This window comes from Ooceraea biroi, chromosome 11 (assembly GCF_003672135.1).
Source record: "Ooceraea biroi isolate clonal line C1 chromosome 11, Obir_v5.4, whole genome shotgun sequence".
Taxonomy (NCBI): Eukaryota; Metazoa; Arthropoda; class Insecta; order Hymenoptera; family Formicidae; genus Ooceraea; species Ooceraea biroi.
Genome location: NC_039516.1, coordinates 5416033 through 5441738, shown reverse-complemented (window position 1 = coordinate 5441738; position 25706 = coordinate 5416033). Strand labels below are relative to the sequence as shown.

At 41.3% G+C, this 25706-nt stretch overlaps 2 protein-coding genes across 3 annotated transcripts in view; both read right to left on the bottom strand.

Moving 5' to 3' along the window:
• LOC105275881 (kinesin-like protein Klp10A) overlaps positions 1–16438 on the bottom strand; it is a 37390-nt gene extending 20952 nt beyond the window's left edge. The window contains exon 1 of one of the 2 annotated variants that reach the window (XM_026973588.1): positions 15771–16438. In XM_026973588.1, the coding sequence (XP_026829389.1) occupies positions 15771–15837 (67 nt within the window). In that variant the 5' untranslated portion in view covers positions 15838–16438. The remainder of the gene's footprint in view (positions 1–15770) is intronic. The other variant, XM_020030540.2, reaches the window with a different exon arrangement.
• Positions 16439–16731: 293 nt separating this feature from the next.
• Positions 16732–25706, bottom strand: part of LOC105275883 — a 54179-nt gene continuing 45204 nt past the window's right edge. Inside the window, exons 11-21 of the mRNA XM_026973697.1 lie at positions 21552–22077; positions 20278–20469; positions 19927–20131; positions 19626–19827; positions 19226–19459; positions 18980–19118; positions 18507–18870; positions 18151–18360; positions 17182–17322; positions 16966–17030; positions 16732–16881 (exon numbers count right to left, since the gene is read on the bottom strand). Coding sequence (XP_026829498.1) covers positions 16776–16881; positions 16966–17030; positions 17182–17322; positions 18151–18360; positions 18507–18870; positions 18980–19118; positions 19226–19459; positions 19626–19827; positions 19927–20131; positions 20278–20469; positions 21552–22077 — 2384 coding nt within the window. The 3' untranslated portion in view covers positions 16732–16775. The remainder of the gene's footprint in view (positions 16882–16965; positions 17031–17181; positions 17323–18150; positions 18361–18506; positions 18871–18979; positions 19119–19225; positions 19460–19625; positions 19828–19926; positions 20132–20277; positions 20470–21551; positions 22078–25706) is intronic.

Below are 25706 nucleotides of genomic sequence, written 5' to 3'. Positions count from 1 at the left end.
CCACTTGCTGGAGAACTCAAGCTTGTTACCGACCAGACAGAATCGAGCTCACTGGACTACAAAGTTCTACAGCTGGATTACCGGCACTGAACAGCTGGTTACCATGTTGACAAGGTTGGGCTAGGTTCTCCTGGGGAAGGAGTATTGAGTATATGTGTCAAACACTATGTGTTGCATAGTTGCACTCAAAGGCATCGACAGAGAGGCTGAAGATGACAAATTGAATTTTTCATAGATTACGTCGATCGGATTGTGGAATCTGAGCAGGATTAATACTGCCTACACGCGCAGAAATTGCTATTGGCGCAATGTGATTTATGACAAAAGAATCATTAAAATTAATATTAAAATTTAATTCTGATTTTAATATTTATTTTAGTATTATTGCATGTCGTTCATTTTGCATAAATTAATAGAAAAGAATGCGAGAATAGAATGATGCTTAGTAACTGGGAAGAAACAATAAAAGCAAACTTGCCTTTCGGGTTTAATTTAATGATACCGTAATTAGAGATATTTCACGATCACGTGATACCTAAAATACGTCACACTTCACAGTTAGCGCTAAGTGCCACATTATGCTCCTGCTTTTACATGTTCTCGTGATAATGCTCGCCGGCGGTTTTGCGCGCGGTACATATGGCGAGTATGTTATGTCGCCCTCTTTCACGTGGAGATTTTAAAAACTGTCTGTGTGCAGCATTCGCACGTGAAGAGGACACGTGAACACACGCACGCTATTACAACACAAGCTCGTTCGATTAAGTAAGAACTGTTGAAATCCTTGAAAACCAATTAAAACTTGAGACTACAAGCCTTATCAATTAAGATACCTGATAGCATCAGACACATGCTTGCATTACATGTGTCTTAAAATAACAGTATTATTCGCGCAACAAATGGCACGAGCTCTAGATAACACCCTCATTAATTAAAATTTTATCTATGGCGAACGGTTCTTCGTATAACTGTATACAATAGTACAACAATTATCGCACTTACGAGAAACTGTTTTCTGATATTTCTAATGTACATACGTTCAGATAAGTCTCGTGTTCTATGGAGGTGCTTTCGAACAATGCCCCGCATTTCTCGTAAAACTGATAAAGACGAGCGTCGCGTCGCGCGTCGGTAGGATCGAGCGTGCCTTGGCCACGCGCCAAAAATGAAACGTGTCGCCTTCTCATTTTACATGACAGTGATCTATGATAACCGATCTTCGACATATTCCACCGCCACGACGTCTTTCTCAATTTTCCCTCTTATCGATTGCGATATAAATTCCTGGCACGAGAATATTTTATCTGCCGAAACGAATCTACTTGACACAGTTCACATAAAGTAGATTCCGTGCGGCACTACGGTCTCGTCAAAATTTTGTAACAGAAGTAACTAATCACTAATTCTTTCGTAAAAATAGAAAGCCCGAGTTGCATTTGGCGAATGATTGGAATTTACGTGAGAACCGCGTGAAATTCGACGGTTTCAGCAATGTCATTCTTGTCGTCAATACAGTTTCGCGGAGAATTCCCGCGTACGATGGAATTTGCAGTTGGCCTGAAGATCGATGTGCGCGATACAATCAAGAGATCGATGCACACACCTCGCTATTTACTGGCGAATGCGTCACGCGAGCGTGCGCATTTTGCTGCGGTTTTAATCACCGTGGACGACGGCGAATCGACATTCCGCTTCCTGCTCTCGCCTCATCGCCTCCGGTCGCCGATGAAAATGGCATTTCGCCTGAAAAGAGATCCGCGAGCCATTGTGCCGATTTGCTTTCTATCGCGACTCGGTTGTTCCAGTTTCGTCCGCGATATCCGGGGCATGTGGGCGATACTTGAGGACATATCGTATCTCGCAAACGCAAATTTTCCTCGCCAATCGCCTTACTTCTTCCAGCTCTTCGAGCTCGAAGAGCTCAGGATACATGTGGGCGCACAAGAGGGAATTAAGCGCGGGACGAAATGAGGCAATTTCTCATGTTGGTGCATGAATTGCCGATGCTTCGAGATCGTTAAAGTTTTGGGATCCATAATTTAACGATACATTAGGCTGAGTATCGTGCATTTATGTGTGCTAACTATTAATTAAAAACCGGTATCTGTGTATTATTAGAGAAGATTATACGATCAGGGGAACAGAAAACTTCGGAGGAAGTTGAAGACATACAAGAGACATTAAAAGCTTATCTAAAAAAAAATGTTCGTACACTTAAGGGGGTATTCTAGTGTAGCATGTCAGAAAAATCGAATTTTTTTTTTGGCATATTTTGCAAGTATATGGTATGGAAAATACGTCTGCGAGAAGATTTAGCCCGATTCGCAAAATTAACAAAGTAATAGCACCTAATAGAAAATAACCTCTGGCGCGCGCTCGGCGGTTGGACCGCGCGGCACACAACAGAGCATTTTGTTAGTATTTTAGGTAGGGTCGGAAGATCGTTATTCTTTGAAGGTCGTACATTTGAATTGGAGCCTTTGTATAGTACAGGTTATATAGTACAATGAATCTCTAAATTCATTGATTTGGACTTTTGCTCCAAAACATCTCCATGCTGGCGTGAAAGTTGTTGAAATAGCAACATTCCTGGCAGTTATAATTTTCAATAAAGGATTTATGCCAATTTTCAAACTTATGAACGTGATGGGAGTTAGTATTGGTCAGCAAGCGGTGATGTACGCAAACTCCCGGAACGAAGCTCGTGTCACCCGCTCGGAGCGGCGCTCCACTAACTTCTCTCGAGATCAGAGAATGAATCGCAGGGAAGACAGATCAGCTCTGCAGGACTTCTACGAACAAGAGGAATGTCCCCTGTATGGCCCTGGACTAGCCGATTGATCGTAAGTAACATTATCTCTATGTAATCAGTATGAAAAACTTTAAACGTGTTTTTCTCGAAACCATGTTTTTCAAATTGGTTCCCATGATATCTCAAAAACCAGTTAATCAATTGACTCAGGCTTTTGCACACATCTTCAGTATATGTGTGGCTATAGCCCCTACCACAATAAAGTCGAAATATTGTTTTTTGGAATTTCTACAGCCCTTCAATGGTGAAAAAAATGGCACAAATCGAAACTTAATTTTCTCAATGAAGTCATGTTTTAAATTTTCAACATTTTTTTTCATTCTGGTACCTGCTATAGCCACACTCATACTAATTAAGAATCTCTTTGGTTTTTTTGTTTCAGATGAGCAGAACAGCTGAAATCATGGGAACCATGGACCAACTTTTTTTTTTCATGTTCTTATTTAATATCATGTGCAGCGCTTATTTATAGTTATTGTCTAATACAAAAATTTGGAAACATACACCAAATATGTATGAATAAGCAGGGAAAACCCTGCCTCAAAAAACCTTATACTTTTTAAAAAAAAAATTCACCAAAATAGCATACAAATTCCGCTTTTACACTAGAATACCCCCTTAACACGGGATTTATCCTCCTTTCAGAAATTTCGAAAAACCTAATGTATTGAACACAAGGAAATCTTACGTTCTGAAACGCTCGGAAATATGCCGAAAACTTCGTATTCTTCCACGAGAGATCCCTTTAGTTTCATAATGTTAAAGGTTCAAGCAAAACGATTTTTCTCTACATCTGCATATGTATGCGTGTAGGAAGGACCGGCAGCAAGCGCTGCGGCAACAAGGGAAAGTGGAATTTGGGCTTCAAGAAGGAACGCGCGCAAACGAGCGAGCAGGCGAGCGAATGGATTTCGTGGGGATGCAAGACACTAGAGCATGCGACGGACGGGAACGGCAAATGACGTAAGATAAGATAAGGCAAGGCAAGGTGAGGTTTGGTGAGCCAAGAGAGGCTCCTTATGGGCATCCTTATAAGGCTGTGGCGCCCACGTGTACGCGGTTCTCGACAACTCGCGGTACGCTTTCGGACAAGGACTACACACGGATCTCTCTCTTTCTCTCTCTCTCTCTCCAGATTTTTCCTTTTTCTTTATCACTGACTATACGAACACAGTAGGCGAACACGGGATGGATCCTGCGCCTTGATGCAGCGTGACGGATTCCTGCATAACGGACGCGTTAAACGCCGGATTGCATCCAATTTTACGAAAATACCACCGTAAATGGAATTAAACTGTTTCAGAAATAAATTGTAAGGATTTGTAGGATTTATAGCCGGAATCAAGCATTTTTACTTTGATGATGTGATAATTCACTAGAACATCAAGATCAGGATACAAATTAATCGTGGTAAGTCTGCTACTCTGGTACACCCGGTGTAGCACGAAATTAGTCATCGGTTTCTTTATTCGGAAGCACTTTGCGCGCCGAGGACGGCGCCGTCGAATCGCTCGTGCGAGCAATCCGTTGTAACGCACAGCGGGATTACGTGCAGAATGCGTGTCAGCCACTTGTTGCATCGCGGAACCATATCGTGTCTGAGGTGCAAGATTGCGTCAATGAGTATCTACATGCATATCGTATCGCGGAAGTGCATGGATGCAGGCACAGGTTTCGCCCATGACAACTAGTTCTGTCATGTAGCCGACTGAATCGCGAGCGTCCACAAAAACAAGCATAAAGAATAAAGCAGTAAGAATAAAGCAAATGCCCGTCTCACGCGAGACCGACGATTTCTGGAAGTGCACTCGAGTAGCATTCTGGAACGACGCGCACGATGCACTTTTTTTTACTATGTTGCACTGCAATGAGGAATGAGTTTAATTGTCTAGATGAATAAACTGGTACGCTGTTGGCAAATGCACGCAAAACGTAACCGGATTTCTAATTCCAACATTCAGGAAGTAATACGCGCTTCAATAGAAATTAAATATCTATAAATTTATAACTAAACTAGATTTGTTTAGAAATAAGAGGATACATAGTTGACATAAATAATACCGCAGGATCTAATACAGATATCGATTATCTATTAAAAATATAATTATTTTCGACTCTCTCAATCCCTTTAAGATACTCAATTAAAAACAATCCCTTTAATTTACACAACTCTTTTTTTTACCTGAAACTGTCTGATAATACGTATTGTTCCTCTGTTTAGAGAGTTTCAAAATTCATTTAACAATTTCGAACGGCATGTTCTTAAAATCATTATCTCTCTTCGTATTTTCGTTCCGCTCGTCGAGGTAATTTGTAAATATACCCCGCGTCTATAATCAAACAGATGTTAGCTCCCCCACAATTTAAATTCGACCAATACAAGTACGATCTCTAATAACATGTTTTCGCCTAAATAACATGTTTTCGCGAGTGTTTCGCGAGCAATCGAGATCTTAACAATGAGCGATGTATCATATCTATATCAATTTTTCATCATCTCACAGCGTATCTCGTAATAATTATCAGTTTAAATTTGTAAATCCTAATCTATTCAATATCAATACTTGTTTTGCAATCAACATTAAATTAATATTCGGATTCTCACACTCTTGGTCACCTCATTCCTTTAAACTGAGTTGTCGCTACATCTTCATTCCCGATTTTATCAGCATCGCGCCGAATTATTCACATCATTAATTAAAAATTCGTTTCCTCTCAACCCCTCTGGCTCGCCGCTCTCATACTCCACTCTCCACGCAATTACGTCATGCTGCACTTGATGTGCGATCACGTCGCGCGCTTATTATCATCGTTCGGCGCGATGCAATTAATAACGGCGTCGTGGCCGCCGTAATTGACGAACCTGTCCCACTTGCTAATCATCAAACGTGCTGCGCGCGTCCTATGGCGGCGCACTATTCTCGGCCTGCGTGTCTCAAGTGGTGCATCTACTTGGCGGAATATCTGTCCACTGTCGCTCACCAAGCTCCAGATACCATGGCCGAAATAGAGCACGGACAAAAATAGACGCGCGCGCGTTCATGCCCGTGAATGCCCCTTAATGCGCGGGATGAAAGAAATTGCAACGGACCGAGTGCATCTACGCGTAACGCCAGTATCCCAGCAGCCGGTGCATGCCTGGCGGTCGTTTCCCCGAGATTTGCGTCTCTCTAGAAAATCTAGAAAACGTTGAACCTCTTCTCGCGATTCTCGAGACCCTTGGGACTCCCGTAAATACATAATGTTAACTCTCTGCGATCCTATCTTGAAAGTTGTCCCGTAATTTTGTTTGGCTAGTCTTTATGAAAAGTCAACTGAATAATTTTTCTTTATAAATATATTATACGTTGTAACACTCAGATTTTGAAATGTTAGACAGCATTGAATGTCGAAACTCTAAATAAATAAAATGCAGAGCACGCGGTACTCTTCGGAAGTGATCGGAAATGTATGCAGAATCCATTACGCGTAAAATACTTTGGAAGAAGTTTAATTTCAAATTCATTCAATGATTCAATATAATGTAAGACTGAAACAAAACTTCGGGGATTCATTAAGAAACTCATTATCATGCCGTATCTTTAGATATGAATCGGAGGTATCTGGCAACGAATTCACCATTGACTCATCCATGACAGAGAGCACCGCTACTCATTTCTCACCGCAGACAAACCGCAGCCAACGTATGCATTTTCCCACATCGGCAGAGTGCACGTGCAATGTCGCTTTTTTCAGATCGGGAAGGTTAGACAGTTTAAATATGGACAATGGTAACGCAGATAGTCGCAACGATTGGCATTTTGAATACGAGCGGACGCGACGAGCCTTTATGCCTGTCTGAATAGCGCAAACGATGCAAATTTAATTTTCGTCATCACCGTATAGCCATCTAATGTTCGATCACCTTGTGCCGATCACCTCGCATTATGCATTGCGCCATTACAGAGCCAGATTTACATGTTAATCATGAATACGTTTTATTCTATCTCATGGAAATATAACGATGATAAATTCTAAATCGGAATCGGTGTCCTGAAGGAAAAGTGGAAGATATTGGGTCGTCCGGAAAGTTCGTGCCGATTTTTAATAGATGGCGTTGGAACATGTCTGAATATATATCAATGTTATTAAAAACATACGATTTATATACATATGCTTAAAGGTGACATTTCAACGCATCTTTAGGAAAAAAGTTGTTTCAGATAAATTGATTCGTGTCAGTTTTGTACTCTTTTGAAGATGGAAGAAAACAAAGAACATTTTAGACACTTGATGCTTTTCTATTACCGGAAAGGCAAAAATGCCTCACAAGCAACAAATTCGATATGTTCTGTTTACGGAGAAGGCGCTTTAGCTGAAAGAACCGTACGTAAGTGGTTCGCTAAGTTTAGAGCTGGTGATTTTAACCTTAAAGACCAAGAACGCTCGGGCAGACCCTCTACTACTGATGATGACCAAATCAAGACACTGATCGAGAATAACCCGCGCTACACGACACGTGAATTAGCAGAGATACTGAAAATATCGAAAACCACTGTCCACGATCATGTAGTGAAGCTTGGTTACGTAAGTCGCTATGATGTATGGGTTCCGCATAATTTGGCCGAAAAAATTTAATGGATCGCATTTCCATCTGCGACTCGCTGTACAAGCGCAACGCAAACGTACCATTTTTGAAGCAATTAGTGACGGGTGACGAAAAATGGATCATTTACAACAACGTAGAACGAAAAAGATCCTGGGGTAAGCGAAATGAACCAGCATTAACCACTCCGAAAGCCGGCCTTCATCCAAAAAAAGTCATGCTCCGTGTCTGGTGGGATTGGAAAGGAATCCTATATTATGAGCTCCTACCACACAACCAAACGATAAATGCAGATAAGTACTGCTCGCAACTGGACGAATTAAAGACAGCGATTCAGGAAAAACGTCCAGAATTAGCTAATAGGAAGGGCGTCGTGTTCCATCAGGACAATGCCAGACCTCATGTTTCTTCGACTACCCGACAAAAATTGTTGGAGTTTGGCTGGGATGTGCCACCTCACCCACCGTATTCACCAGACATTGCACCTTCAGACTTTCACTTATTTAGGTCTTTGCAAAATTCTCTTAGCGGCAAGAACTTCAACTCTTTGATCGACATAAAAAACCACCTTGAGGAGTTTTTCGCCGAGAAACCTAAGAAGTTCTGGGAGAATGGAATCTTCCAGTTGCGTGAAAGATGGACAAAGGTTGTGAAACAAAACGGTGCATACATAAGTCAATAAATATTTATCGACATAAAAAAATGTTGCCTTTGAATTTTCCTTCAAAATCGGCACGAACTTTCCGGACGACTCAATACATTTTATTACACAGATACAGTGGTATTTCACGTAACACGCAATGTATCTCTCTGCAATTGTAACGAAATAGATCACGGAACGAATTTCCTTCTCTTTGCATCATTCAATGCTGGTTTTTGTGCTAAAGTAGTGATGTAACCGTGCTTCACAACGGCGCATTCCGCTGATCACACTGCGTAAAAACTGTTACACACGCGTCTCTCGTTCCCTCGTTTCGGAACATTTCTCGCGGGATTCGTGGCTCGCGCTCATATCGAGGACGATCAGCGCGCGCGTAAGACTTTATGCGTAAGAACGCGTTGCGAATGCCGTCCGCTCCGTAAAGAACGCTCGCGCGCGCAGCGTCACGGCAATTGTGTCAGAAATTCTCGCGGATTAATAGCCGTCGTTGGAGTTTGCTAACGAACCAAAACGTTCGTTACCGAGGAACTCAAAAGACCCGTTCAGAGATCGCGCGGTGACGCAACGAATTAACCGCTAATTGCGGAGAAGGTCAGATCAAAACTTGGCGAACATTACGTTAAAGTGCCGGAAACTTACTCGCGACCTCGAATAATATCGCGAGGACGGGGCCGTCGATGACTGGCCGATAGTCCGGAGAATTGGAAGTATCAATCTCACACCGCGATTGGAAGATGAGTCATGTGAAGAAAATATAAAGCGATTGGAGGGAGAACGATATACCTGCATCTACCTATCCTTCTGGGGAAAACGCCAGCGATTGGATGCGAGAAACGATACAGCGGAATACACGGAAAAATTGCACCGCATTCCGGATTATATGAGATTAAACTTCGCTTCTACTGATCGCCGCCTATATATCCCCTATATTACCGCTAACTGTAAATCGCAATTATAAGATATGAAAGCGAATCTCGCAAGCGAGGAAAACAGGCGTGCAGATAACTAACACGCCGTGTAAGAACGGGGTGAAAGAAAGAGAGATGCGTGCATATGAGAAATGCACTTAGGGTGAGAATAGATAAGCGGCGCGGGCCGCGATAAGCTGATGATCGATGCGCTCCCGGCGACGGAAAGTGTTCTGGACTGCAAATTATCGGTGATTACGAAGTGACCGATTTAATCCTTCGAATGCCGTGACCGGCTAAAAAAACATTAACACGCATTAACTACAAGCCATGCAGCAGGAGGTGTGTACATGCGTGTGTGCGTGTAACCGGCTATTGGCAAACCCTCGCCTTTCTTGGAGACTGGTCTGACTCATTCAACAGCGAGAGAACGAGGAGAACGCGTAAATAAAAACCGTGCCGATTGTCTTATAAAAGAACGAACCGCGTGAATTGTGTCCAGGAATGCCTGGGATACTTCGATGATATTGAAAAATCTCGATATCGAAGTAAAAAAAATAATATAATGTGCCAGCCATCTCAACGTTGTGTCAAAAGAAGAGAAACTAAGTGGAAACTAGATAAAAATATATTCTTCAATTAATTAGCAGAAGTAAAATTTAATTTCAATGGAATTTGAGTTAACTAATTGTAAATACATGTATAAGTGTTAAGTATTTACAACATGCAATAAATGATGACTTTTTCATTGCTCTTGCAATGAAAGACCAGTTGTGAAAACAACATTCTTTATCATCGACTGTACATTATAAAATATTAATTACACTCTACTCGTTCGAAAGCACGGCTCGACTTGAACAACAAGTCTTGAAAACTTGCTTTCGCGATGTAAACGTAATTCAGCAACTTGATACGGATTCAAGCGAGGACGGATGAAAGTTTGAGAACTCGTAGCTCGGACGATGTTCCACGCACGGGAATGTATAATACAATGTCGCGCTATGTGACAGAGTATAAAACGAAGATAACGGTTCTATTATTACGTAAATATTAGCTGACATGGTATTACCAGTGCAAGTATGAATTTGTGTGGAATAGGCATTGCGGAACGCGCCATTCCCTTTAATTCCCGTAAAGCGCCCGACCACTAGAGCTCGTGCTGATGCGACGCCGTAATTCAATTTCGACGTGCACACACGGTCAGCCGGAAGTCGATCGGTTCCCATCGTAGAATTCACCGCGGTTACATGCGAGGTAAACAGGAGCGCGGGAATCCCAAAGTGCACACAAATGCAATGCTAATATAAACGCGACTACAAAAGGCACACGATTCCGGTGAGTTTCCCTTAAATCTACAACCGTATTTCATTTTATAAATATCAGTGTCCATAAGCTATAACAAGATTTCTGAAAACGGTAATCCTTGAAATGATTATGTAATCGTAAAACATATTGTTGTAAACGACAAACTGTACAGTTTCGATCGATGCACGTAGTGCAAATATTCGAATACGAATTCGTATTTTTGATTTTGATACATTGCTCGAAACACATAAGTTTCATGCAGCTGGTGGCTATTTAAATATTCAAATGTCGGCGGATCATTACTATGGAAAACGAATAAGTAGCGACAAAGCCCGTTTCACAATTTGAATCCCAAGGACGCGTGGAAGCCTTAGAAGAAATATTTTGCGTTGGCGGATTGATATTGTGCAAAGTGTACGAGGTATGAAATAATCGAAGTTCCCAGGCATGACCGTGCGATGAGCGGCACAGCAAATTATAAATAACATCATCTCGATGAAATAATACGATGTTCGATCGGTGACACCTCATCGTCTGCTAAAATTAAAATCATTCGTCTCAAAATATAACTAAAACAATTTGTAGATTATACAAATCTATTTTCTATCAAATATAGAACAAAATTAATTTCCTATTTTGTGCTCGAGAGATTCTTGAAGGAAGCTCTGTTTCCTGTTAAATTTCAAGTCCACTTTACTTTAACGGAAACATTATTGAATGAAACTCTTCTTGTTGAGAAAGGAATTTAATACTGAAGATTGAAAAGTTACACGATAAACCATGCTGCCATGCTCTCGTCATATTTCTGCGAGAAAAAAGTGAAATCTATTCTGTATTCTTTACAGAACGGGACACTTCCAGCCTTCTTCGGGTCAAGTCCCCAATTATCCGGAATCGATAATCCGGACGGAAATTCAAGGATCGATACTTGGCGTGTCTTGGCGCGAATCTAGGCGCGAGGCTTGGCGCATCTGATAGTCAGCATCCGTTGAAAAATTAATAATGTCGAGAAGAGTGCAGTGCGAGAAAATGCAACGAATTCGCTTGCGCTTGCAAGAAACACGCCTCTGGAGAGTGCCACGTTGTGTATGCTGTGTGGGAGGCTGTCCACGAAGCGCCCATTGCGAATATCGATCGCACCGCGTTCGCAACACGAGCCACTAAAGTCCGAGGTGCTCGAGGGTGGTGAAACACGTCTGATTCACTGGTGACTCGATTGTGTTTCGGACGGACCAGGTGTGCCGTCGGTAACAGACGTGCCTCGTGAAAATGTTGAATACCAAATTTCGCGACGAGGCTAAAACTCGTTCCTACGAGTACCTAAGAGCGAAAGGTAATCTTTAGCGGTGGAGAAAGCTCGCTCCGAGAAGATTACCAACGTTTGCTCGCGGACATAGAGTCACTTCCGTTCGAGAAGGCTACAATTTTGTACGTTTAATGACGGTGATAGCTGTGAGATCATGTCCACGATAACTCGAAACTCGACGTGAGAATAGTGATAATTCGGGAGTGTGTAACTCGTAGAGGAATGTTTCACGTTCTTTTAAAGCACCATTGCGTAATAAAATTAATCTCGCTGGGAATAGATAATGTTTATTCATATGTGACTACGTGTAATACTGTTAAATATATAAAGCCTGAAAATATTTTTGCAATATTTATGCTTCCATTTAAACTTTATATTTTTCATGCACATAATTAGGACATTTTTTCTGACACGCTCGAATCATTGACAATCGAAAAATAACGGTTGGGAAACACTGTCTAAAGAGATTAACGCTCGAAAGCGCAGCGATATTTCTTCCCATGCGTGCCGCAACGTAAAGTGGTTAACAATAAAGCAATTCCCGCGCGGTCTTTAAGAACCTCTGCGAATTATGAACGCCCTGGTAAGTATTCAACGAAATACGAGCTTTGTATCCGCCCTGCCCACGAGATACAAATATAAGGAATAATTAATAAAATTTCGTGCTGAATTATGTATCCAACGATTTGCATCGCCACAAAATTAATTCCCGTTTATTAAGTCCATTATATCGGTTACCTCTTGTACGTGGCTTTATATACTCCAAACAATATCTTCAGAGAGAATAATAAATCAAACTCCATATTATGAACATCCCTGCACATTAGCTTTATAATGGCGGAGCTAATAATGGATTATATCGTAATAAAAATTAAAGAAAAGTAATAAAATTCACATTTAAGTCTCATTTTCGATTATAGAAAATAACATTAATTGTACGTAAATTACAGATAAGTGAAAATCATAATTCTTTGGATCACTTGCAAAGCAAAATGAGTACAACGTCGCATTGAAATTCATAAATGTAATTCAAAGAATTTCAGCTTGGCATCGAAAAAATTCTAGAACGCATTTCCGCTCGCAAAGAAGAAGAATTATAAATTCAAACCGCTCGGAGAAGAAGACGTACACTCGTATGTGACCAAGTTCCAGAATTATGAATGCCCTGATAAGCATCCAGCTGATCCAGCGACGCGAGAGTCGACGCGGCTCGCTGCTGCGTCCAGTCTAAGTCTGTGGAATCTTTTCGCATGACTCGAAAGGCAAGTATTGTGTCTGATGGGAGTATGCTTCTGCCGGATCAATTATGCCAGTCCTCCCTTAACACGCTACTCGTTCGCTCTTTGGCTCGCGAATGTAACACAGTGAGTAACGACCACGAGCGTGCATCCAAAGTGCCCGGGTTGCACTGGGCGAAACTTGGAAGCCACCGTTCATAGTTGATAAGTTCCGATCGAGCTCACATTTTGAATTAAATATCGAAAGACGTATCCGCAGGCCGCTACCCTTTTCCTCGAGAAACCACCACGAGAACGAACGAACGAATATATCGCAAGTGAACTTTCGATTGATTTACTGACTCGCAAATATTTTTAAGAGTTCGCGGAAATAGAGACAGCCGAATAGTAATTTATGGCAGCCGTACGTGTTACATTTTACTGTCACATTCGAAGGAGTGAATTTAGAGAGACTACATAACATGCGATCTTTTTTTTATTTTCTTCCGCAACTTGCTTCGAGTTGCAAGTGGAACGTTCAGTTTCTATCTACTCCAAATCAATTATTTATCTGCGGAGGATTGTAAAACTTGTCAGCTTGATGATGATGGCTTGAGTTGGACGTATATATTGTAAACTACAATTACGTCAATTTACGAGCGAAATAAATTAAATCGCGTTCGGAAATATATTGACACGTTTCTTGTCTTATGGATACTTATGTGGCAGCCTCTAAGGAGTTATATCCGTGCAGATAGCAAATCTGAAAAGAACCATTATACTCTACCAACATGTACTAGCAAAGGCACGTCAAATGATCGATGCCAAGTGTCGCATGCACAAACAATCGTGAGATCAATACGGCGGAGTATAGATATACCAGTGACGTCAATTTTGGATTTAATTCGTTCTTCGATTACGCGAACAAGACCGCCGAGTTCGTGCTTGAAGCTCGTGATTACCGAATAAGATATCATCTCCGATTAACTCGTTAAATATTGTGAACAGGAAGAAGGAAATATACTATTATTCTCTTTTTTCATTCCTTGCAATTTTAAAATTATCAAAGTTTTACCATTAAAACTACAATATATCCTAATTTGTTTAACTTGAATACTGGTTTACCAATAACTAAAACTCAAAAATAATATTTTCCAATTTATCTTTTGACAAATTGCATTATTAAAAATCTTTGCATATAATCTGGTGAATCAATGAAGCTAATTATTCGTTAATAAATGCTCTCTCAACTCGTGTCAAAGCCATCATTTAATAACAAATATCTCTTGTAATTCGCACATTATCTGTAAGTGGTTTAGTATTTCAGAGATTTAGTTTAAAAAGCAATCCGCGTTTCGTGATGCCGCATCGTACTTCCGCTTTTCGATTACGCTTAACGAGAACGCGACTCAGTCGTGCTAGAGAAGTTTGCGAGATTTTTGGTCTCGTTCTACATGTCGGGAACAACAAGCGCGGTGAAAGGAAGTACCGTCTTGCAGCTTGATCGGCAGCTTTGAAACGTCCGTTATTACGTTCGCACGAAAGAATTCGGATGCTACGTCAATAGAATATCGTTAGGAGCAATATCCGTCGATGCAAGCATGATATTACGACCCTTGATACCTTATCCCTCCAACATACAACGGCGTTTCTCAGAAGCCGTCGCAATATAGTATTACTTAATAGCACAAAATCTGTGACATACTTTTCTGAGAATTTAAAGTTGATTTTTCTTGCGTTATTTTAGCAGCATTCAACGTAAAATATTTTATGTTGAATATTTATTGAATATTTAAAATATTTTAAAGATGTCATGAAAGATCCGCATCGACAATGCCTCTTTTAAAACAATCAAATGATCGATCCATCATTAAATAAAGAATTAAATCTTCGCAAGCAAGCATCCAAATTTAATCAAACAAAAAGCCTTTCATTTTCGATTTTAATCAATTTTGCGATTAAGGAGCATTGTATAAAAACTTTTATAAGAATCTATTATTAAAATTAAGTATGGTCTACTTAAAATTGCGTTAAAAATCTTGAAGTATTTTATATGTATTTAAAGTTATTACATTCAGATTGTTTGCCGTTCGAAGGTGATTTATCAGGAGGAGGAAAACTAAGATAAAAAAAATATCACAAAGGACGATGACTGGAAAGGGCAGCGAAACCTTGACAAAAAAGGAAAATAAATATGGCGCGGCCGTGATCGTCCACGAAGCGAATCGCGGAAGACAGGCGGTTCACGAATTTTCCCGTATATGGGGACGCGAGTTTGAAGCGAGAGACCGGTCGACGACGAAGCCGAAGACGACGAAGGGGCAACGACGACGTCGGGCCCACGCGCGATTATCAACGGCCGCGCGAGTCGCGTCGCGGCGCGATCGGCCGCGTGACAGCGACCACGGGAAAACACGAAAACACACGAACGAATCCAGGTAAGCAGAAGAGAGAGACCGAGACGGACAATGGAGACAATAGAAATCAAAAATGGGTAGAGATGCTTCAAGAGACGCCGATGAAACCAGCGAAGAGGGAAGCGAGCGGGAAGGAGCGGAGAGAAAAGCGCGCGGGGAAACGAACAAGCAGAAGAAGCGAGAGAGAGAGAGAGAAGAAAGAGAAACGTGATCGGACGGCCGGACATACGGTCTCTCGCGGGAGAGGGACGAGAAGGACGGAGCGAGAGGATTTCCACTGGCAATCGCACTGGGAACGGGACGTTTGTAGCTGCAAGAAGCACCGGGATGAACGGGAGGTATGAGAACGAGGCGGAGACGGCGCCAGGGAGTTCTCGAAACTGAAGGAGGAAACGCGAGGGAGGGAAGAGGACGGAAGAGCGACAAAGAGGAAGACCGAAGGCGAACGGCGGCCGCGACGCGCGCGCGCGCGCACAGACGGATAAACAGACGTACACAGGAGAATTGCACTAAATGTACGCGTAACGTGGGGGGCGAACATGGACATTCTCGCACTCACCGTCGGTCCTCTGGATGTTTATGCTGCAGCCGACGTCGATGTTGCACGTACCGTGATCCATGGTCATTTAGTCGGTCCCCCGCACCGCGATCGGCACCATAAAACCTCGACTCTGCGTCCGTTATTTATCGCGACCGATTAATCGACTCGGGCGTGCGAGAAAGACGGGGAGATCGACGATCGCGCGCGCCTCGGCGCTGCCGACGACGACGGTTGACAGTTGGGAAGCGTTCGCATTCAAACCCGCGCGGCGACCGGTCGCCCCTGCTCCTTCCCTCGTTCGACCGGACGCCCCGCTCCGCCGTCCGTCCCTCTCGCTCTCGCCTCCTCCGTTTCTTCCTCGTCGTAGACGCTGTATTCCCCGGGAACCACGCGCTCTCCTCTCGCCTCCAAGGCACGCCCGTGCGAATCTGTGCCGCGGGTCTCGCTCGTCCCCCGGCCGAACGTTCGCGTCGTCGTTCTCGTCGACGTCGTCGAGACGAGACGAGGCGGCTGGGCAGCGGCGCGCGCGAGCGCGGACGATGCACGCACACGCACGCACGCACGATTCGCGTCCGCGTAGCAGCCGAATCGCATCCGCGGCTCGGCCGTTCGGTATCTATCTCGCGGCGAGGACGACCGTTCGCTCTTCGTGCCGGGACGCACCGTGTCCGCTTACCCGTTATTGACAACGGAAAGACCGCGAGCGCCAACTCCCGGCCGCCGGCGCGAGCCAACCGCCATGACACCTGGCGGCGAGGTCGTAGGTGGCACCGGTGTAGACGTAACTGCTCGCGACATCTCTGACGCGTTTCGGAAGGTTTCGGAAGGTGCACACGCAAAGAAACGCGTAACATTTTTTTTGAAAATAGTTAAATATTTTCCTCCATTCTTTAATACAAATAATTATTAATTAAGTTAATTAATTTAATATAAATAACTATAAATAGGAAAACATAAAATACGTAATATAACAATTCAATTAACGTAGATAGAAATATCTTTTTCTTTGGTGTTGTCTTTCTTTTATTTCTTCGCAAGTAGCGGTTCCGTAGCTTGTCGAACCAGCGATTTCAGTTCTTCCAGATCGAAATTCTCAGATCCCAGTAATCGTCCGAAAATAGGCGTCGCCCTAAAATCATATAAATTATTAATCTCGATAAATTTTATTTTCATATGAATATAGCAAATTTTCTGGAACTAAAATTATTCTTACACGTCTTGCTTTTGTGCTTCCGATAATCGTGAAGATAACTCACTGGTCTTAAATTTATCGTATACCTACAAAATGTTTTTAATTTGTTTAAGTATACTCGCGACAAAATATTCAAATATTAAATTGTTTCCTTTTCCGTTTTGATCTTGCAAGTTGCAAATTTCACATTTAATTATGTATAAATTGAGATATGAAAGAGACAAGATGTGCAATTACCTCTAACGCTCGTCTGATAACTTGCTCATCCAAACCCGCGTTTCGTGCGGCTGCATGCGCGAAGCTGTGTGCCGTTTGTCCCTCGATTAAACGGTAAAGATACGCCAGCGAGCCGTTGCCGTTCGTGATGAATTCAAACGTCTGCATAATAATTAAATAAATCAAAACCACACGCGGTATACATATATAATTTAAGGGGGGAGCCTGCTTTAGAACGTTGAAAATAAGGTATAAGTTTACGAATTTTTTTTGGAGAAACTATACAGCGGATCATTATAAAACTTTGATGCATTTATTAGTACATGTTTAAAGATAAAAAAAATTAATTTTTGATTTGAATATATCGCCTGTAGAGGTCGTCCTGGAAGCACTTAGTGCAGCCGGCATTGTAAATTGGTGAGCATTCTCCTGCCTCCAAATTTCATCCAAACTGAAAAATTGAAATATTTTCTCGTTATTTATGAATTCCCATCGTCGATGAACCTTTAATATTCATAAAAACATTAAGTTAAACAATTATTTTTGCATGAAAAAGTTCAAAAACTTTGCCTAAAAATCGTAGTTTTGTGTTCTAAGCTCCACCATTTTGGCACTTTTCAACTTTTTTCTGCTCTCTTTGGTTCATCGACGATGGGAATTCATAAATAACGAGAAGATATTTCAATTTTTCAGTTTAGACGAAATTTGGAGGCAGGAGAATGCTCACCAATTTGCAATGCCGGCGACGCGGCTGCACTAAGATTTCTCCAGGACGACCTCTACAAGCGATATATTCAAATAAAAAAATAATTTTTTTATCTTTAAACATGTACTAATAAATGCATAAAAGTTTTATAATGATCCGCTGTATAGTTTCTCCAAAAACAATTCGTAAAATATACCTCATTTTCAGCGTTCTAAAGCAGGCTCCCCCTTTAAAGGATCGCTGAAGGCGATCGAACGCAGACTTCGTCTGGATGCGCGGCCCACCTGTTCCTCGATCATCGGACTCTGCAGCATATGCACCACCTGAAGGATGTGCGTGGCCACGAAAACGTGCGGACAGTACGCACCGCGCTCGACGAAGCTGTTCAGCACAGCCGCGAGCAGCGACAAGCCGCTCCTCTCGGACGTGCCGTCTCCGAATTCGTCCAAGATCACGATGGAGTTTGGCGTGGAGGTGTGAAGGGCGACGTTTATCTGAAAAATCAATGCGGCAACAAGATCATTGAATTAGTTTAGCGAACAATTTTATTTTTATGGCGAGTGCATCTCTCTCTCTCTCAAGAACTTTACTTTCGTTTTGGTAAAAACATTTTTCGACCATCGGCGAACGTAGTTTATACCTGCCGTATGTCCTCGAGGAACATGCTCATGTTAAGAGCGATGTTACCCCTCGACGTGATCTGCGTCAGAATGTGAGTGACTACTCCGATGGTGGCTGATTTGGCCGGCACGTAGCACCCGATGTGCGCCATGAACACTATGAGCCCGATCTGCTTGAGATAGGTGCTCTTCCCGGAGGCGTTTGGACCGGTCAGGATTTTCACGAGGCTCCGGCCGTCCCCGGAGTACGTGTCGTTCGGGACGTACGTTATTAGAAATTCATGCAGGGGATGTCGGCCCTGCTCCACCGCTATAACTTGCCGTTCCACCATGTTCGGCTTCACGTAATTGTGTTCTCGCGCAACCAGGTGGAACGCCAACAACCTGTAACGATTGGGGCACGTGTCATATCGATCGTTTCTTGATTTAAAACTTTATAATAATTTTCTAATTAATTTTGATATTGTTTAATTAAGAAGTTATGACTACTGACATGTCTAACTCGGCGCATAAATAGATCGCGTTGAAGATCGACGCGGAATGCTTATTTATGTATTTCACGAGCTTCAGGACAATGTGGCTCTCTCGTTTATTTATCCTTAACAATATATCCCCCACGGTTGCGTCTAATTCTGTGAAAATGAATAACAATTATGCAAAAAGAAAAAATCAAAGTCGGTATTCAGGATTACGATGTGCGGAGGAGCTTAGAATTATCGTTAGATCATTCAAATAGAACCTTTGGCGCTAGGGCTTTTATAATAGCGTATATTGTTGCTGACAAATTTGAACTCCAGGTTCTGCAAGTCGATATTATCAGCTGGTGATCGATTCCACTCGGTTATCGCCAAAAGGTACCCGATGTTCGGTATATACACCATTTTGCAAGTCGTCGCCGAGGATGGAAGATGCTGCATGTCTTGCTCTCCTATTCGTGCGAGGGTCTCTGGTAAAGTGCTCCTCATGTGATGCACTTTCGATGGAAGAGTGTATAATGTGCATTTTAAGTAAGAAACATGGAAATATGAAATAATTTATCGAGACGTATTATAATAACTTGAATTGGCAACTTATTACAGAATTTCTTGATAAAAACCGAAGAATATTGTTGCAAAGTGCGAAGAACAAAATTAGCTTACATTTGTCCAGGTGCGAGTCCACGTTTAGTCGAACGATGAAGTCGTTCTCGGTTCTCTTGGCGCTAAGGTTCACGATGTGCTCGATAAAATACTTGACGTGGCGTACTTCATTTGTGACGCTACCGACAATTTTGCCGAACAGGCTGATCCTCTCACGGTATTTCTCACATATATCGGCGATGTAAATTATAGATGAGATCGTCTGTAATGCGAAGCGCAGAGTAAGATACGTCGGCAGCGTGTAATGAACATGAATAAATTATTATATCATAATGATGATTAGAAAAACAATCTGATAAACCTTGTGCAGTCGTCGCCAGTCGGAAATTTTAGCTTGCTGTGCCAGATATCGATCCAATACAATATTGCTTAAACGATAAACGTGTTTTAAGCATGACGTCAGACTTTCGACGATACTCTGATTATCTGGATTCAAACAGAATTCGACGACTTCGAATCTTTCGTTAAGGACTTTGATGTCTTTTGTAGGATGCCACAATGTTTTCCTACAATAAAATATCGTATGTCAGATAATTGCATTTCTTATCGGCATTTTTCTCGCATGATCGATAATCAGAGTAGATATTTTTATTAATCTATTTTAATACAATGGCATTGTAATATAGCCATATAAAAAATTGTGACACGAAACAATACGACTCCGACTACTTGCCACAGAAATTGCGCTCCAGGTCGCGATTGGCAACGGTTTAAAAGGAGGAATAAACTGCCACTTTGTTTCTGCGACGCCGCGTCACCACACTTGAAGAAACTCGGGTGATGCCTGGCGTGTACGATATTCAGTGCATTGTAGGTGCCGTCGTCTATCATGACAATGTCGCGTCTACAAAATTTCACAAAATAAAAGGTGCATGATTTTTAGAACAAGAAATATTCGTATGAGACCAAGAACGATAAAAGCATGTTAAACAGTTGAAGACTCTTAATTGACAGAGTTCGAATTTCATTAATTAAATTAAACGGCATCCGATTTTTCACAGAATAACACAAATAATTCACAATCCGAGTAAAAAGAAATTTTACAAGTGCCTTCCAAGCATCTGAACCCTTTTTTTAAGAAAAATAACATCAACTAAATTTTCAATTAGATTGTACGTTGCGCTACGGCCGCACAGTGGGCCAGCGAGCCAGTAAACCTGGCCAAAATATAATAAATGAAAATTCACACAGGGTGTTCAAACGTACCTATTATATTAGTATAATATCTAGTTCAATGTATTCTGGCAAAATGTTTCTTCTATGTTGTTTCTTTATTCCACAATACCTAAAACACGGGTGATATAAAATATCCCAATTTTTTTCTCTCCACGCGACGCGTTTATATAGGAGTATTTATTGCGTAAAATACTTATATAAAAGAATACACCGTTAGAATATCATTTATAATAATACTTTAGCTATTTATAAAAGTTATTGATGAAAAAGAAAAGCATAATTTCTTTCCATCACAAGGGCTGTTTACCGGCAGACGCACTTTGCATTCCCTCTCTCCGCACATTCTTCGATCTATCAAAAAAATCCCACGCGATCCCAGCGAGTTTCTTTATTCATTCTATAGCTTAAGATCTTCTTTTTCATTTTCGGCAAAAATAATGTGCCAATATCTGCCATTATGTTTGAAAAATCGTAAAAAAGAGGCAAAATTTCTGCATTTTAATGCAGAAATTCTCAGTCTCTTAGAAAAAAACAATGCATTTTCTAACGATTGTTGTGATCACGAAAATGATGATAATGATGATATGGAATAATAAATTTTTCTTGAATAAAAACAAAAAAAGAATATTTCTCTATAATACGAACACCTTGCGTGAATTTTCGTTTTTCATATTTTTGGCCAGGTTTACTGGTTCGCTGGCCCACTGTGGGCCAGAGACTTGATCGCAGCGCGACAGGTCAGAGACTCACAGTGTCACGTTGCTCACGGATACGAACTCGGCCCTGCCGGAAGGGTCGAGGGTGATATTGCTCCAACGCTGGTCGATGTAGATCAAGAGCAGGCCGAGCGCGTGGATCATGACGATCGATTTGAAATTCAACAGGCTCTGCAGGAAGATAAGCCTTTCGACGTTGTTGGCGTCCGCCGGCTCCGACTGCAGCTTGAGACATCGTACGCGGTGATAGCATCTGTCGAAACTGTACTCTTTCTTCTGCATCACCTTCAGCGAGACCTGCACCGGCCGGGCACTGTCCATACCTTGCGAATCGCCCGAGCTGACCGACGTTTCCGACTTTACCAATGCCTCGATCGCCGTGAGGAACTCGTCGGACGTGCCGGAGATCGTGATGACGTAGCGCGGCTGACACTGCCTGTACAGGATCTTCATGATGTTGAAGCGAACGCCGTCATCGTAAGTGTCGTCCATCACGAATAATTCGGACGTGAGAATGTTGTAGTAGGCCGCGCCCAACTGATTGTTCGACCAGATCATCGCCAAAATGATCTGCGAGGAGGAACGCGGTTCATGTTTATTCGCGAAGTATAATAAAATGTGCGAGGGAGAGCATTCTGAGAGATCGCATCGCAATGGTGTTTAATCGAATATTGCGATTAACACGTTCCGCATTAATGAGAATTTCTCTGTTGCCAGCAGGGATCGGCAAAATATTAATAATAAATTAATATTACTTGAGTATTTAATTATTTATTTGACAGGAAAAAATAATTCCCGATTAATTGATTAATCAGTAATCAAGATAAGCAATTTTTCAATTGCTCGGTTAACCAGTAATCAAAAAGAACAATTTCTCAATTACTCGATTAATCAGTAATCACAATAAACAATTTTTCAATTACTCCAGTAATCAGTAATCAAAGTGAAAAATTTTTTAATTATTCGCTTAATCAGTAATTATAGTATAAAATATTTTTGTTACTTGATTAATCAGTAATCAGAACGTAATAATTTTAATTACTTGATTAATCAGTAATCAGACCGAAAAATGTTTCAATTATTTCATCACTCAGTAATCAGTGTCAGATGTTCCTTGATTATTTAGTTGATTTTTTTCTGGATTATTTTCTTGATTATTTAAGTATCTTGATTATTTAAGTCATCAGCGTACAGCAGCAATTATATACAGAAAAAAATTAATTCAACGCAATATTTTTCTAATAAAATTAGTTGAAGTAGGATTTTTTATGACTGATAAAAAAATAATTTAAATAGTGAAATATTGCGTTAATTTCATTTTTTTCTGTATGGAATTGGTGCTGTACGCTGATAACTACTTAAATAATCAAGAAAATAATCCAGAAAAAAATCAACTAAATAATCAAGGAACATCTGACACTGATTACTGAGTGATGAAATAATTGAAACATTTTTCGGTCTGATTATTGATTAATCAAGTAATTAAAATTATTACGTTCTGATTGCTGATTAATCAAGTAACAAAAATATTTTATACTATAATTACTGATTAATCAATTAATAATAAATTTCTCGAAGTTGATTACTGATTATCAAAATAATTGTTAATTAAAGCTGAAAATATTACTGAAAATATCGTTGATGCCGATCCCTGGTTGCCAGGCTTTTATTGCAGTTATTATAATATAAGATATAATGTAACAATTGTAATATAGGAAATAAATAAACGATTAAAAATCATAGAAGAGCTAAGAAATCATTTAAAATAAAATAAAATATTTCCAGTTACTCTAACATATTGTAATTACGCAATCTGTTCATCAATCAATTTCCGGAAATACTAGCCTCGTCCCTGTCGGTGAAATTACCGATCTGCGACGTAGAGTTGCACGATCTTGGTTGCCTTCGCGCCGCCGCGCCCAATTGCGACATCGAAAAGTTCGGTTCGCGGGATTCCTCGTCATCATCGCTGCTGGTTTCGTTCAGTATCGACTCAAATTGCACATCTCTGGAGTGAAATTCGCAGATTGATTTCAACAATGAGATATAATGACACGTCACTTGCGCAAATAGTGAAGCATCCAAAGTATCGTGACTTATCAAGAAAATAGTACAAAAGAACCTTGAATTCCAAAGAAAAACGTACGCATTAGCAAAGGAAGAAGCCGATGACAATATATTCCGCGGAAAAGCCACCGAGTTCATTTTCTCTCGCTCGTTATTCAAATTTCAACCGCGATCTCCAAACGATGCTGCAACATGGCAGCAACTTGCATTTGAATTCAAGATGGACGTTCGTCACGCATATGACCAACTTGAGAATTTCATAAAGCACAAATTAAACAATTTGAAACGCATCTGATAACAAATTATGAACGCAAAGAGAGACTATGAGGAAAGCTAAAGTGCGCCCAACGAATATGAATATTTAAATGAAAACTGCAAATAAATGAATAAAAGTTTTCTGTACAATTACTGGCGCTGAATATCAACGTGAAAGCCGCTAACTTCTCGTTTAACTCAATCCGCTCGTAACTTCAACCCGTTCGAGCACGTGGGTGAGAGAGGACACGGGAGGGAGGGAGGAGGAAAGAAGAAAACGCACGCAGGTAATAACAACGTTATCCTTTGTTTGATTACATTACATGAGCAAATACTTGCAGTCGCCTGCAATTGTTACCTGTACATAATTACAAGAATGTTACCCTAAACCTGTTGCATAATGTACCCGCTATTATTCTCGTGACGACTGTCCGCGCGACGCGGTTTTATAACTGGCAATAAAACGACATCGCCCGCGCGTAGACTTACGATCTTTGATTCCGCTTTCGTTCTTTTATTGTTAATGCTTAATAACGACAAACGTATGTATAAATAGAATGCGGATGAACGTACCAAGAGACGCACGGAACACATTTGGTTAGGAGTTAGATCGTGTGTTACTTGTTACACATCATAAAGTATTACTTGACATTAGTTCCACGTACATACACAATGTTGCGTGAGGAGCGATGTTACCGTTCGCGTTCCGCGGCGGAACTTCCGCCCCTTTCGTCATTACACATTCGTGTAGAGCTCTCGGAAGAGCGAACGTTCCCTAAATCGCATAGAGTTCCTTCGTAAACCGCTGTTAAAAACTTTTATAGCTATTTCCAACTCGTTGGCTTGACGGGCTCAGCAAATTGTTACGCGCAAACTGTTGACGAAACTTGATGAATCTCTCGCACATTTCGTATGATCGTGAGATACACCGAGTGTATAAAAAATATAATCAAAGTACAAATTTCGCAGATACGACGTTTTGCGTACATCGAAAGGTACGTAATTGCCCGGATAGCCAAGTCTGCCGAAAGCAGATGATGCTAACCATCTGCTATCAACTATTGCCAGCCAAAAGACAACAAATTTGATACAGAAGTTGTTATTAACGATTAATTCGACAAATTGGTGCCAGAAATGTAACGGAGCTTGCTCACAAAATCTGAGAACAGATTGGCGGCAGAAACCGAGCAGAATCCGCAAACATGGCTTGAAGTCGGATTGTCGACAGAAACCGAGCAAGATTTGCGCGCGCGGAATCTAACGGCAGATTGGCAGCGGAAACCGAGCAAGATCTGCGCGCGCGGAATCTAACGGCAGATTGGCAGCAGAAACCGAACAGGATCCGCAGCTTTTGACGGTATTCAAATTTACACGGCTATGAATATGTGTTTTCGCTCCGCACCGCTACGCGGTGCACGCGTCGAGTTCTTACTCGATGTTAAGATTTAGCCTAACAGTTATATAAGTTAATATACGCGCCTTGGCATGATAATATTAATTTTTCTGAAAATTTTTGCACTTGCGGCACAGAGGCTCCCATGGACAACGTCCATGTAGTTCACGCACGCCACGAGCAATCTGAAGTTCGAAAGCAAATTTCGGACTTCAGATTAGAATAAATTAACAATAAGAGAGGGATTATGCAACGAACTGTCAGAAAGACACATCAAGCCAAATGTACTTTAATTTAACAAACAAACAAATGCGTTCTTTTAACACATGGTAATATAAAATGCCAATTTATAGTGTGTTAAAAGTAAACACGTGCTTTAATATATCGTAAATATGAATGGCCAAAAGCTGCAGATTCTGTTCGGTTTCTGCCTTCGATCTGCCGTCAAATGTTAACAGATCCTGCTCGGTTTCT